Raw genomic sequence first — 15,278 nt, forward strand, 5'->3', positions numbered from 1 at the left:
CAGCCACAAGATATATAAACAAACAATCTTATTAAACTAGAATTCCACAAGAAAAACATCAGTTTTACTTCTTTAATGTATCTGATGCTAATATTTCACTTTCAGGAGATTTTTACAAATTAATAATTTTAGAAAAATCATTTATTCACTTGTTTTTATTGTTAAATATATGCAAGTCAAAAAATTTTAACGTAGTATTAAAAGATTTGAAATAAAAAAATTTTAAAATGGAAATGACTGTCGATATTTACTTCAAATATATTAATCACAGAGAGAAAAATTCAGAATCAATATTCAAATATTTGTGTAAAATATATTTCTTTCATAAATGAACTTTTTTATTTGTTTATAAAATAAACACATGTAGAAAATTCACAGAATGAATAAACAAACAATAAACAATCAAGAAATAATTAATCACAAGATTCAGCTCTTCTGTACCAAAATCTTGCTCTGAAATCATCACTACAAGTGAGAAATGCTGGTCCCGTTGGAGAATGAACTATGTAACGCACAACATTATTATGTCCTAGACATTAAGAAATTTTAAAATTAATTTGATCATAATAAATTTAACACAAAAAAAATTTAAAAATTTACCTAATGATAATAATCTCTGTCTTTCTGCATTTCTTGCATCCCAACAGCATAAACTAGTTGTTTTTTCATCAGCAAATAAAACTAGTTTTAAAGAGAACCATTTATTAAACAATATAACTGTAAACTATTAACAAGTTTGTTTTGAAATTTACCATAATCTTCAGTGTGATTAAAGATAGCCTGGCCTCTATGGACTTGTTTACCAGTTGCACCGGCACCAGTATAGGCAATAAGACAACGAGACATTGATAATTCCCATAACCTAACTAGTGAATCTTTACCACTTGATAGTACATACTATATGAAAGTAATCCTTGTTTAGTGACCTTAAATTAAGTTTATAAAATCACATTATATAAATCTGTGAATTTTACAACTTACTTTTGAATTTCTAGAAAAAAGCACTGAACAAACTTCATTGCCATCATGAGCTTGAGGAAATGTGTTTATGCATTTATTACTAACACCATCCCACACTTTGATATCACCATCTTTAGAACAAGATACATACATATTAGCAGTTGGACTGTATTTTACCTAAATAAGAAAATTTACACAAACTTATTATTTGAAATAAAGTTATAATTTTGAAACAAAAATAATTTACCATAGTAATAGGACCTTTATGTTGATCTTCTGGTATACTGGAAACAAAACATTGGGTTGTCTGAACATCATATAACCTTACTGAAATTGAAATATTATTCAATATAAAAAATTATTTATTATTCTTTAATAAAATTTAAAAACTTACATGTAGGATGATGAGTCCCAACTAACATAAAATCTCCAGATGGATGAAATGATAGACAACGAACCATTTCAGCTTCCTAATAATTATATACAGTATACATTTTTAATTATATTATTTCATATTTATTTGTATGATTTAATTAGAATAAAGAATTTAATCACATCAAACATTTAATTTAATTTAAAACTATAAAATATTTTACAATTTGTTAAATGTTTGTCTACGAGAACTAAGCTTATTAATAGGACGTATTGCACTAATGTTTTGGTTGTTGAAACATAAAATACAAGGTGAAAATAAAGATTGTTTGTTTCTTTGAATAAGTTTTTTCCTTGGTTTGCAACAACCAAAACACCGGTGCAATATGTCCTATTAATAAGCTTAGTCCTCGTAGATAAACATTTAACAAATTGTAAAAAAAAAGGACATAGAGGCATATGAATTAATATAAAATATTTTCCCTATTTTAGAACTGAACTATTCTCATAATGAGTTTGTGAGTCCTTGGTCCTTGAACATTCTTATTAGCAGTGTTTAACTTATAAAAGATGACTATTCTTTGTTTCATTTAATGATTAATCAGAGTAAAAAAGCTTTATTTAATATGTTAACTTAAGAAAGAAATAATATATAATAAATTAAAACATAAAATAATTATGTCATTATTCCAGTAATTTTTAAAAATATTCAAAAAAGTAATAATAATAACAACATATTTTTAATGTGAAATTCAATTTCCTTAAATTCATCCAAAATTATCTGACACAGGAGTTATTTTTAACATGTCATCATTGTCCAAGTATTTTTCAAACTTTACTGAATAATTGAACACTTTCAAATGTATGAAAATCTGCTGGAACATTTTAATATAATACCTTATTCACTAAAATTTTTCAATCACCATTGAAAGAAAAACTTTAAACTTTATAAAAAGACTCAATTTTAAAGACAGATTTATAATATTAAAATTTAAGGCATCTATTTTGTAAATATATATCAAACCTAGCAATGTTACTAAAAAAATATCTTTTTCTTTGTTAATTGCTATATAAAATGATCAACAGTGAATAACTAATGTTAATGACAAGGATGCATCTAGAAGGGTGCTTAGGTGCTGATGCACTCCTAGATACCAAAGCAATCAGTTTTCTTACTTTAAAATAAAATTAAATATAATAATGCTTATTGCATGATTTTAAAGACAGAAAGTAATCTTGTATAAACAGAAAAAAAGCAAAAAATATAAATTGATATTTCTTGAAAAACTTGTCAAAAAGTGTGGAACACAGACTAATGATAATTACATTATGAATTTAAAAATAACTGCAATTTCAATAATTTCTAGTGAAAGTAAGAAATGTAATGATTTTATTCTTTTTCTGTTCTTCCTTTTGGAATCACACAAAGTATATATCAAACTGTAATTTGTATAATTTATAATCAATCTATCATTTCAAAGTTATCAATTGGCCACTTTCCATCTTCCTTTTAACAATTTTAGTAAGCTAATGAGAAAAGAATGATCTACAAAGTTAGGTAACTAATGTAAGATAATTCTAAGTTAACTGAATAACATCCTCCAATGCCAGGGTGCACATGATTTTGAGAATATCTCTCTGGCTAATTAGTAGTAATAAAAAAATAAAAATAAAATTATCACTTCAACATAGCTTATTACATTTCTATTATAAGAAAGAAAATATTTCAAAGCTTATAATTATTAAAATTCAATATTTAAGTAAAAAAACTAGGCTTATACTTAATTTTACATTTGATAAATACAGAGTAATAATTCATATTCAAATTTTGATTCTTGTGAGGATGTAATATTTCCATAAATAAAACAAATTTTAACAACTTTCTGAATGTGTTTAATATAAAAATATGCCAAAATTTTCATACTTTTCTCAAGTAGCAGACATAGATTTCATATCTGCTGATGTATGTTACCGGCAAAACCCGATTTTACGCCAAACTAGTTTTGCCTAAGCCAAACTAGTTTGGAGTAAGCGTGTCAGGCCAAACTAGTTTAGAATTATTATTCAAGTATATTAATGGTTAAAATAAAATTAAAAGGCAATCAATTAGATGAACAATATTTATTCATAGTCTACTTAATTAAAGAAAACGGGGTTGATGTTACCTTAGATATCGAAGATGGTGGCTCGTCTCCAATTTCAGCGATCAGAAGACAGGGAACAGTGGGGACGCACGTTCTAACATAACCTAACCTATTCGAATAAATTACCATAATTATTAGCAACCAAATTATTAGAATAGGTTAGGTTAGGTTAGAACATGCGTCCCCACTGTTCCCTGTCTTCTGATTGCTGGAATTGGAGACGAGCCACCAAATTCGATACCTAGGGTAAAATTAACCAAAAACGGTATTGATTAGAAGTGACACAACACTTGTACAAAACTATAAAATAAAAATAAGCTAATCAGTACTTATCAATTTGTATATTTTTATTAAGCCATGCACTTTTAAAAGTTTAAAGAAAATATTTTCGAAAGTTAATTAACTTTCGAAAATATTTTCAAAAATTCAAATGAAATAATAAAAATAACTTTTAAAATCAAACTAAAATTAAAAATGAACTTATTTGTGTTTTATGATGAACTTAAATTAACCATTAATATACTTGAATAATAATTCTAAACTAGTTTGGCCTGACACACTTACGCCAAACTAGTTTGGCGTAAAATTGAGTTTTGCCGGTAACATATACATAAACAATTATATAACTCTAGTCTATGAAGTTAACAATTTTCTTTTGATCATCTGATATTATTTATATTATTATTGATTTTATGTAGAATTAATCCATTATTATGTTTAGTAATATTTCTGTAGCCATCATTTATGGCTCATTAAATTTTTGATTTCATTAAAAACTTTTTAATAATTGTTTTTTAGTTTTGAAATTAACAGCAATATGACTTTTATTTTACACATTTTTCAAGCATATTGTAATATGAATATTTTACTGAAAACAGTTTAGTAATATGAATATTTGTCATTCAGACAGCCATAAAAATATCAGTCTATGCCCAAATTTGAATCTATCCAAATTCATGGTAGTTTGCCTACATAGGATATGCTAACAAAGAGAAAAGATATACGATCAGGTGTAACCTCTCTCTTTGTTGGCATGTCCAATTTCTAGTTAGATCTATCTGAAATGGATAAGTCACAACATAACTTAAATGCAAAAACAAAAAACAAAAATCTAATCAATTCCAATATACTGATTTTTCTCCATTTGTGTGATTCCTCTTGTCAAATATAATTTTTACTATTAATTCTTTTTATCTCTTTGTCCTTAATATTTTTCTTTTTTGTTTCTATATTGTCTATTTAGACCTTTATAAATATAACTTATACTGGTATAGTTTCTGATTAGTAGAGAGGAAGTCAGTCGTTATTTTCAGGTATTTTGCTTTGACTTTTGACTAAGATTTCCTCTCTGCTAATCAGAAACCACACCAGTATAATAAGTTCTTTTTATAAACAAGGTCCAAGTAGACAATGTAGAAACAAAAAGAATAATTTTGACTACCTCAATTATATTCAGCAAAATATTTTCTCTCTTTCTTTTTTGGTTTGCTAATTTAAATTACATTGATATGCATTTTCATTCTAAAAAAACTAATTCTGTCTTTTACAATATTTTATTAAATTTAAATTTTCTAAATAGAGAAAGTTTCAGAATGTTAAGAGTTTAAAATTTCTGTCTTTTCTAAATTATAGTTTCATCTTCATAAATTCATGATTAATCCATATAAATCATTAAGTTGTAAACAACATAAAAGTAACTATTTAATTTTTTGTTTAACTTATATCAATATTTTAACAACAAATTAATATAAAATTTCAATCTATTGTATTTAGATAATAAACCTGTTTTTCTAAATAAATTAAATTAAATTATAAAATGAGATCACAAGATCATACAAAAATAATTGAATTCAATTTTGCTTTTTACTAGAAATGCTCTGTTGAAAATATAACATATAAATGAGTTTAATTTTTTCAAAAATTACAAAATACAAGAAAAATAATAACCAAGCCTGAGACAGGTTGTGATAAATCAAATGGAAGAAAACATTAATTTTTTTCACTATATAAGATTTTAAATCTAACATAATTTTATGTATACATAATATATAAATTACATTAAAGTTTTTATAGGGTCACAGATTACTTGTAATCTCATTTTCTGATCTATTAATACAGTGTATTACTTTACATTCAACTCACATGTATAGTTTTAAAAGCTCTCTTAACAGATGGTTTGGAGAAATCAAAAAATTTTACTGTATAATCTCTACTTCCAGATGCTAAAATCTGTTCAAATGGATGGAATTCTAAACAGGTAACTTCCTTGAAAGATTTAATAAAACAATAATGAAATATATTAATATTAATTTTCTAACAAAATAAAATTCTTGTATTAATACCTCTATATGATCATATAATGTTCTTATAACTGGATGAGTTTCCATATTTATTTGAGTAGATTCTTGTGCAGCAAGATCAGCAGGCATGGCACTTTTTGCTAACATTCTGTCAACATCTAAGATCTGAACAAGCATAACAGATTTTAAATGTTTTGATTTAAATACAAAAGTTTATATACATACATAATAAAGCAAATTATTTTTACCTTGATAGAAGCATCAACTGAACCTGTAGCTACCAACTGACCTAAAAACAGTATAACAAAGTTGTAAAATTACAAGTTTAAATTGATATTCTTAAGATATTTATATGATGTGATGTACTTTGTTAATTTTGACAGTCAAACAAAATTTTAATTCTGATGGTAAGCATATATATAATATTCTGTTTCTTAATACAAAATTCTAGAATAAAAAGATACCAGAATATTTGTATTATGTAAGAATACATTTCTTACATATTAAATAGATATTAAAAAAAATTAAGTTTATTTTTCAAAAAGTCATTGTATAATAGGAAAATTTATTAGATAAAATTTTTTTTTCCACATGCCAGGCTGCAATTTTTAATCATAATTTTAATTTATTTAATTTAAAATATATGCTCTCAATTTCAAGTTACATCATACTTTTCCTGATAACAACAGTGTCACAAGCCAGTCATTTGTGTAACTCCATTCTGGGGAAAATTTTTGAATTGAAATTACACGACTTCCAATCTAGTCTGAAAGTTCATATATATATACAGTCGACTCTGCATAAGTCGTCACCCAGATAACTCGACACCATTGGTTAAGTAGTCAGTTTTCTGTGGTCCCGGCCGACTTACATAGGTATTAATGTTAAAAAACTCTGGTTTACTCAACACCGTTTAACTCGTCATTACTGGATAAGTCGACATACTTTTGCTGTCCCACACTCCGATAAGTCTTCATCCCCTCCTGAAAAAATGAATTCACTCTGCACTTGTGGTGCGAACTCATTTTTTTCAGGAGGGGGAGTCGATTTATTTATTAATAATTGATTTATTAATATATATATACATATTAATAAAAATGCCTTAACATTTTATGTATTTTTATGTATAAAATAATAACATATAAACAAAAATAAAATATACAATCTACATCAACGTCACACCAGAATACAATTTTGCATTTTCTCATGCCAGAGGCATTAAGAATCCTTAGACGTTACTTGCCAACAATTGACAATTGCGAATATGATGTTTTAAAGGCGTTCATGATCGTTGAAAAAGAAAGTCGAGACGGTCAAGTGCTCAAAACAAACAACACTAAACGAATTTTTCAGTTTTTCATCTACAGAGTAATTGTAAATGGAGGACACAATGTATTGTAAGCCTATACCACTGTATAACGCACTACTGTATTTTATTAACTGTAGTTTTGTGGTCTTTATTTCCAACTTCGCTTTAGTCGTCACATCGAATAACTTGACACATTTCCACTTCCCCTTGGGATGTCAACTTATGCAGACTCGACTGTAGTTAATCGGAGCCTCCTGTCCTAAGCTTTCCATATCTGGTTTTGACTTACATTTATCTAACACTTCTCAAGATTAAGGAACAACAGACAGACACACAGATGACAGTGGAAATTTACAAATCTAAAATTTTCTTAAGTTGCAGCCAAATTAATTGCTTTTAAATTAAATGTATAAAATTTATAAAAACAAAGAACTATTAAATAAACAACATTAATGAAAATTATCAATTTTATTTTTTAAGAGTTAACATTGAACTGCATAATTAAATGTTAGCAAAAAATTTATGCTTTTTTAAAGAATGCGAAGATATTATTATTAATTATTTACAGGAAGTAGTATAAACTTATTAAAAAAAATCAAAAAAGATTTATTCATATTAGAATCTATATAGTATTAGGAATTTATTAATAAATGGCACTGATTATGTATGATGCATCAATTTTAATTTGAAAATTATTATTTTATTAAAAATAACAAAAACTATTAATATTTTTATTTATTCCTACTGAATATTTAAATTTTTCATAAAGAATTCTAAAATTTAATACTTGTTTAATAGTTTGATTTAACTATATTCATTTAATTTTGATATGGCATTACTTTCAATACTTGCTATTGGCAAGTTAGTTAATAGAAAATAAAACTGTTATAAAAACCAGTCAATGGCTCAATTGTTGACAAATCTGTAATAAACTGTTAATACTAATGTAATGTGTAGTATATATCCTTTTAAATATCTACAATACTATTTTATTTTATTCTTAGCACTTAGTATCTTTAAAGAATTTCTTCATACATACATTACACAATCTTTGTTACGTGTGTTCAAAGTTATCTAAATTTACACAAACTGAAAAAGATTCTAAATAATAGTTATTCTAAATCATTTTATTAAACTGAATACAGTAAGGTAGTTTACATATGTACTGTGGATGTCATGCCAACAATTGTTCTAATTCAAGCAAAAAATTACACAAAAGGTTAACGTTAAGGAGCGTTTTAAGCAACTTTTTATTTTTCAGCAGGCAAGCACTTTTGATGTAGTTATGAATGTCATCCTCAGGCAGTTATAAAAATGAACAGATTTCGAATGGATTTTTAAATTTAAATGATAATGACATTAGCCATTTGGAACATAACTTTTAAGAATAAGTAAATTTAAAATATTAATTTGAAAACACGTAATAACAACACGCATGCATGTTAACATACATATGATGCGGTAAACATAATAGTTGTTTGGAAGAACAACTTTAAGAACATGTAAAATTAAACATTAATTTAAAACACATGTAACACCAACATGAATGTGCCTTAATTCGCAGTGAAGGTGGGGGAGGCAAATGCAGAATTACTGTTGATGTTTTTTAAACGTTTGTATAAACTAATCCAAACTTTGTGCAATTTGAGGGTGGGAGAGTTGCAAGGAGACAGCTGCGTGGTGAGGAGGGCCTCCCAAATGTACACCAGGCTCCCTTCCTCACAGCGTCTCAGTATCACCACCCGATTCCAAAGTGGTGTGTGGTGATGTTGTACAACCAACTTGGATAGTTTGGTATCACAATTGCCTACTGCAACAGAATGTCAGTGTTCAGATATGTGATTGGCCAGCATTCTGGTGGTCGCACCTATATATTGGATGTATAGTCCTGATATTGGGTTTTGCAAGTTTTTCTTAAAAGTTACATTTCAAACAGCTAATGTCGTTATTGTTTAAATTTAAAAATCCATTTAAAATCCTGTTTGTTTTATAACTGCCTGAGAACAATGTTCATAACTACGTCGAAAGTGCTTGCCTGCCGGAAAATAAAAAGTTCCTTAAAACGCTCTTTAACGCCTTTTATGTGATTTTTTGCTTGAATTAAAACTGAATACAATAATACCAGTGCAACAGACAATAGCATTTCATCAATTAACATTCTGACAGCAAAGACATTTTGAAAAAACCAAAAATAGTAATATAATGAAAATATATGAACCTATTAAAAATCAGAATGTTGGCAAAAAAAAAAAACTGCACTAAACATCAAAGATAAGTATAATATAGATATTTTTAACAAGATAAAAATAAATTCTCAAATAAACATTACTAGACAAATATGATTTAAAATTTTTTATTCTAGTGTACATTATATTCATATACTAAATACTATTGTATTTTATTATTAGTTTCTTGAGAAAATAACAATATATGAAAACTATTCTTATTATTTTTTATTTTTGATCTTTCTAATTTCCTAAGGATTATATCTAACTGACTTTTTGTATTCAATAATTTTTTTAATCAATTTGACTTGGTACAAATTTTGATGAAATTCCATAACAATTTGAATTTAATTTCTAATTTCTAAAATAATTTTTACAATGAATTTCAGAATTAAATATTTATTTCCTTTATTCTATTTTTAACTTTTTTTCTAAAATATCATATTGATAAAAAAAATCAATGCTGAAATTTGCAAAAATGTTTCAAAATTATCTGAAAATAACTTGATAAACTGTTATTAACTGCAATAGTTTTAGACACTTGATATAGTGTAACAGAATTAATTGCTCATCTGATATCAATTGTCTAGCATTAGCAGTAAAATGTTAACATTTAATAGTTATCAATAGCTTATTAAATCCACTTTCTTTAAGAATACAATACACTGGTGCTTTATGTGATGCTGTTTTGAGCAATTTGAAATAATATATCTTTACAAGTAGTAATAATAAATTTATTATACAGACAAAAATTAAAACAATGTATCATATTGAGCATAACTGCAAGAAAAAACCCTGATAAGTAACTCAAGACATCAGTAAGTCATATCAAAGTTGAATGAATTATACTTAAAGATTACCTTTAAAATACTATATTTCATAATTAACTTTAAGCCAAATTTTCATGAAAATTTTTTAACACAAAATTCTTAAATTTTCATTATAAATTTCACTTAATTTCTTTTTATTTGTATTAATAAATTTAAAAATTTATCTTAATTTTAATTTTTTGTATAAAATCAGTTTAATAATTATTATATTGATGATAATCTGTGCTTATGGAATGTTCTGTTTATATGTGTTTGTAGAAATTATTCCCCAAATTTTAATGTATTTTCCCTAAAAAATTTAGTCTTAATTTGCATAAATCTTCATTCATAAATGTTACAAAAACAAACAGCTACTCTAATAATTTTATCATAAATAACTTTTATGATTGGATAAAAGGAAATATGTTTCTAATTGCAATACTTTTAAGTTTTACACTTGAAAAAATTAGGAATTTAAATATAAAAGAATACCAATATTTAAATGTATTATTAGCTCAATAATTGCTATTATGAATTTAAGTTATATTTTAAAGATTTTCTTATTGAACATACAATTTATTAATACATTTGTAATAAGAACAACTTCTAAATTTATATTTTTACCATCTGGACTAAAAGTTCCTGCTCGACATGGTGCTTTATGTGATGTAACATAACATGTTTCATATAAACCAGGTTCTGGAGCAAGAGAAGGAGCTGCAAACAACAGAAACCAAGTTTTAAAAGAAAGATACAATAATTATTCAAAATCATTTAAATTATGATTTCTTTTAATAATATTTTATACCTTTGCCTTCAGTTTCATATTCTAAATCAATACCAATTCCAGGATTAATACTTTCAGAATTCATTCCCTGTTCTTTTTGTTCTTAAAAAACAAAGTAAAAATATTAATTTTTAATGAAAAAAATAATGCAATAGAATATTCTCTGAAATTCACCTTGTTCCATTTTTAATGCTTGTGAAACAACATGCTGTAGTCTATCAGAAGGTGGACATGGTGGATGTGCTTTAACTAAATTTGATAAACTTACAGCTAATGTTTGGTGTCCATCATAAAATAATTGACTAAAAATAGAAATTTTTTAAATCAAAATGTGATTAAGTTTATATAGTTTGAATAACTTGTTACTTAAATTGCACTTTTTAAACATTTATTGTACGTTATACACATTAATTATATATAAATTAAAAAACAAGAAAAATATATAATTATGTATATTAATTATATACATTAAATAATTAAGTAATAAATTTTCAAAATGTTTTGTACAACTATTGCAACAAAAGGATATAAAAACTCAATAAGAAAAACTGAAATTGCAAATATTTTGTATCATCTATTAAATTATGAATTAATGATATTGACATATTATACATACTATTAATTTTTGTGATTAATTTAAATAATAATAATTCACTACTCAATAACAAACTTTAATTTAGTTACATTTTAAAAATATTTTCATACATTCCATTCAAATAAATGATTTATATAAAATCAAATTTAGATATTTTCAATTATAAAATAAAAATCCACATTTTTGTTCCAGCAATCCTATTCCAGAATGTATGTGTCTGTATTATAGCTGAGAAATTCTCTCTCCATACTCTCTACCAACCTGATCTTGAACTTTCCAAGGTAAGATGCAGATGCAATAGTATCTACATCTGACCACTTGACCATACTCTTATCATCAGTCATTCAAACTAGATTTTATATGGATATCAGTTCATGTAAATAAACTGACAATCTATAGATTTGTGTATTCCCTAACACCTGACAGATGACTATCTACATTTTGGTAAATGTTGGTAATTTGCAACAAGAGTACATACTAGAGTTTTATAATAGTTTATATTTATAGCCTTTCATTCACACAAAAATTCATTACAATATATATTGGTATTTTATATTCAAATATTTTAAAATCTAAATCACTGAATTTACTATTTACTGTATTTTACGGACTATAAGACGCACCTTAAATTTTATAGGTATTTTTTTTTTAAATTGCTTAAGACGCTACGGACTATAAGACGCACCTGAATTTTGGAGGCAATTTTTCGAAGAAAAAAAGTGCGTCTTATAGTCCGTAAAATACGGTATATAAATAAAAATAATTCTATAAACTGCAAAATCAGTTGGTTTGTTTTAAAGCATGGTTACTCTACTTTATCATACAATCTATTTACACAAAAAGAAAATTTCATTAATAATAAAGACCCCAAAAGCATTATCAATCACATGGCAATCAACAAAACCAGGCATATCATTTTTATTTTAACTTTATTTTATTTTATTTTACCTGTATTTATTGTTACATAATTTTTATATATTGTTATCCATATTTAAAGTATGTACGATACATTTATTTAAAGTGAGAGTTATGATACTTCAAAAAATGGTGACTCTGTTTATACAAATTTGCAATTAAAAATTTACAAAATAGGAACAAAAAATAAATGAACAGATTAATATACTGTATTTACTCGCATATAAGACGAGGTTTTTATTCATTTATCGTGACTTCAAATTCCTAGGTCGTCCTATACATGTGAGCAAAAGATCCTTTGCATTTTTGCAAATAATTTTTGTGAACTGTGTATTCACATTTTTTATCAGATGCTTACCCTCTTGTATTTAAAAACATAAGTATTTTATCAGGGTCATTTGAATCATTCTTGTATATTGTTGGAGAAAAAGATGAATAGCAATAGAAAAAGCAAAGCTTTTGAATTGAATTCCAGATTGAAATTCCAAAATTGTGCAGGAGCCCAATGTAAGTTTTAATCCATTCCCAGGTGAAAACAAATGATTATTTGGAAATCAGAATTCAGAGAAATTCATAAGTGTAATTGACAGAGAGTGGATTCAACAGTTAAGAATTGGCAAAAAAAAGGTTCCCGATTTTCCAGCTTTACATGAACAAATTATGCTGTCGATTTTACAAAATTTTTCCTTAAAGATTTAAAATGCTAGTAATTTTTGCAGGACAATGTGTGCATTTACATTCATTTGATATTTTACTTGTAATTAAACAAAATAAAATTAGAATTGTATTAATAATCTAATTTTCTGTATTTTGATCTTTAAAGTCACACCTTGTCCTATATGTAAGTAAATATGATTTACAGAAATAATAATTATTATAACAAAGTAAACTTTGTTAATTAGTTTGTTATATTATAAACTTTACATTTTTTCAGTGCTAATTCATAAAAGGAGATAAGTCTCTCCCTCTGTAATTAGTTTACCTTTATTACAATAAATATTATCATGTGCAGAAATAAAAAAAAACTTTAATTATAAATAGAATCATCAATTAAAATCTCTTGAAAATTCAAAGGATGTTACAGTTCAATTCACTTCACATTTCATAATGGTAACTGGTAGAGAAAATAATTGCTAAACAAATACTAATTGGGAACTTATATAATTGAAATGATTAAATATTTACTTAAGGTTGTGATGAAAAAAGCAAAAGTATCTTAATGACCTTGTAAAATAAAAATGATTGATTATTCAATAACAGTAGTTCCTAACCAGTGTTCTGCAAACCTTCCTCGAGTGTCCCATGTAGAAAAAACGAATTTTGAAGTTTTTATTGCAATTACTATAATATATTATCATATTTGTAGACAACTCCACATTTCTATTTTATTCAATACATTAAAGTTTATTAGTTTAATAGCGAGGTTGAAGCCAAAGTTTTAAACGTGAAAACATGTACATCGAACATTCAGCACCACTTTCATGCCTTTAAGTTTGACAATGGCATTTGGAATGTCAGACATGATTCCACTGACTTTCCAAACACCATTGTCAAACTTCTAGGCTTACAGGAAAGTGGTGCCGAACATCCGACGTATACGTTTTCGCATTTAAAACTTCGACCTCACCTCGCTATTGTTTCCTGAGAATAGTAAACTTGGAAATTGTTTGTTTGTTTAGTTAGGTTACAGTAATGAAACACTTGGGCAATCTACCTAGGAGGATGCCTTCCAGGAAGTCTTTTTAAGGGCAACTGGCCACTATTCAGGTGTTACAGACATGGAGAAAAACTGGAAAACTCCATGTGGCCAACCTGTCCTGGTAATGCGCAAACCCACAACCGAACTCCCAGTACTCAAGGAATGGAACCTCTTGGCCACTAGTGGGCCTGTAAACTTGGAAATACATACCAAGTTTTGAATATATTGATGCCTATGCTCCATGTAATAAAAAGTATATGAATGGCATTTGGCCTCGGAAAAGTTGAGAACCACCGTTCTATAATATGCTAAAACAGTTCAGTTTAACTCAGTCAACATGCCTCAATATTTTTTTAATTATCAAGTAAATATATTTAGGTACAGAACCAGCAGCAGTGTAAGCAATAACTGTAAAAATGCTTGCTAAAATTTGTTTTTGATAAAGTGTAGATGAATCAAACCATTAGTTTTGTGTATCACAAGGTAATAAACTTTTAGTAGTTTACCCCTATTTACACAGTGCAATTTACTTTTAGGTATTTTACATGTATATAAACACATAAGCAAATGATCTAAAAGTAACCTCTACTTCAATCACTCATACTTTAATTTTATAAACCATGTTTTACCTAATAATCAATCTATATAAAGCTTCTCTATCTTTAACGCCGGGCGATTCTAATTCTTGAGGCATTTTGGAAACAATAAATCCAAAAATAATTCTTCACAAATTTCCGGCGCGATCAAAAATCACACCAAACGACAAAAAGCCACTTCAACCGCTAACAACAACGCCCTCTACTGCCGTTAAATTACATAAAAATTAAATAACCGAATTAATTTAAAAAAAAATACATATTACGTAATTTCTTTAATACCGTAACAATTTAAATAACAGGAAATTTAATAATAAATTTTTATTTATTCTCCAGTTTTCGATTCAGGAATTTTATTTTCGTGTTATCGCACGATCGGAGACAAACAAGAGGTTGACCGGTTATGAGAGAGAAGTTATCCTTTGCGTTTCGATAACCGTTTATGTCGTTTTAACTTCCTTATTCTGTAAGTAATTACATAATTTATTCAGTTTATTCTGACATTAACGTGTTGTAATTATAAACCGTGTACAAACGTACGCAAAATATACACTTTAACCGAATATT

The 15,278-nt window shown here is 26.4% G+C and overlaps 1 protein-coding gene across 1 annotated transcript; it reads right to left on the reverse strand.

Moving 5' to 3' along the window:
- Window positions 1–301: 301 nt before the first annotated feature.
- CstF50 (cleavage stimulation factor subunit 1 Cst50) lies at window positions 302–14,906 on the reverse strand. The gene is made up of 13 exons (XM_067267696.1): window positions 14,745–14,906; window positions 11,081–11,208; window positions 10,928–11,008; window positions 10,744–10,836; window positions 6,025–6,065; window positions 5,819–5,941; window positions 5,619–5,741; window positions 1,355–1,430; window positions 1,208–1,287; window positions 982–1,137; window positions 753–897; window positions 601–681; window positions 302–529 (listed from the first exon to the last, which is right to left on the reverse strand). The coding sequence occupies exons 1-13, from the start codon at window positions 14,807–14,809 to the stop codon at window positions 414–416; spliced, it is 1,308 nt and encodes a 435-aa protein (XP_067123797.1). The 5' UTR covers window positions 14,810–14,906; the 3' UTR covers window positions 302–413.
- Window positions 14,907–15,278: the final 372 nt, after the last annotated feature.

The sequence above is a fragment of the Centruroides vittatus genome, unplaced genomic scaffold (assembly GCF_030686945.1).
Source record: "Centruroides vittatus isolate TY-2023 unplaced genomic scaffold, ASM3068694v2 contig_1074, whole genome shotgun sequence".
Taxonomy (NCBI): Eukaryota; Metazoa; Arthropoda; class Arachnida; order Scorpiones; family Buthidae; genus Centruroides; species Centruroides vittatus.

Coding starts and splice junctions, on each gene's coding strand:
- CstF50 (XM_067267696.1), bottom strand. CDS start 14,809: ATGCCTCAAGAATTAGAATCGCCCGGCGTTAAAGATAGAGAAGCTTTA. Junction 10,837..10,927: donor ATATGAAACTGAAGGCAAAG/GTATAAAATATT, acceptor TGTTGTTTGCAG/CTCCTTCTCTTGCTCCAGAA. Junction 530..600: donor ACAGAGATTATTATCATTAG/GTAAATTTTTAA, acceptor CTTAATGTCTAG/GACATAATAATGTTGTGCGT.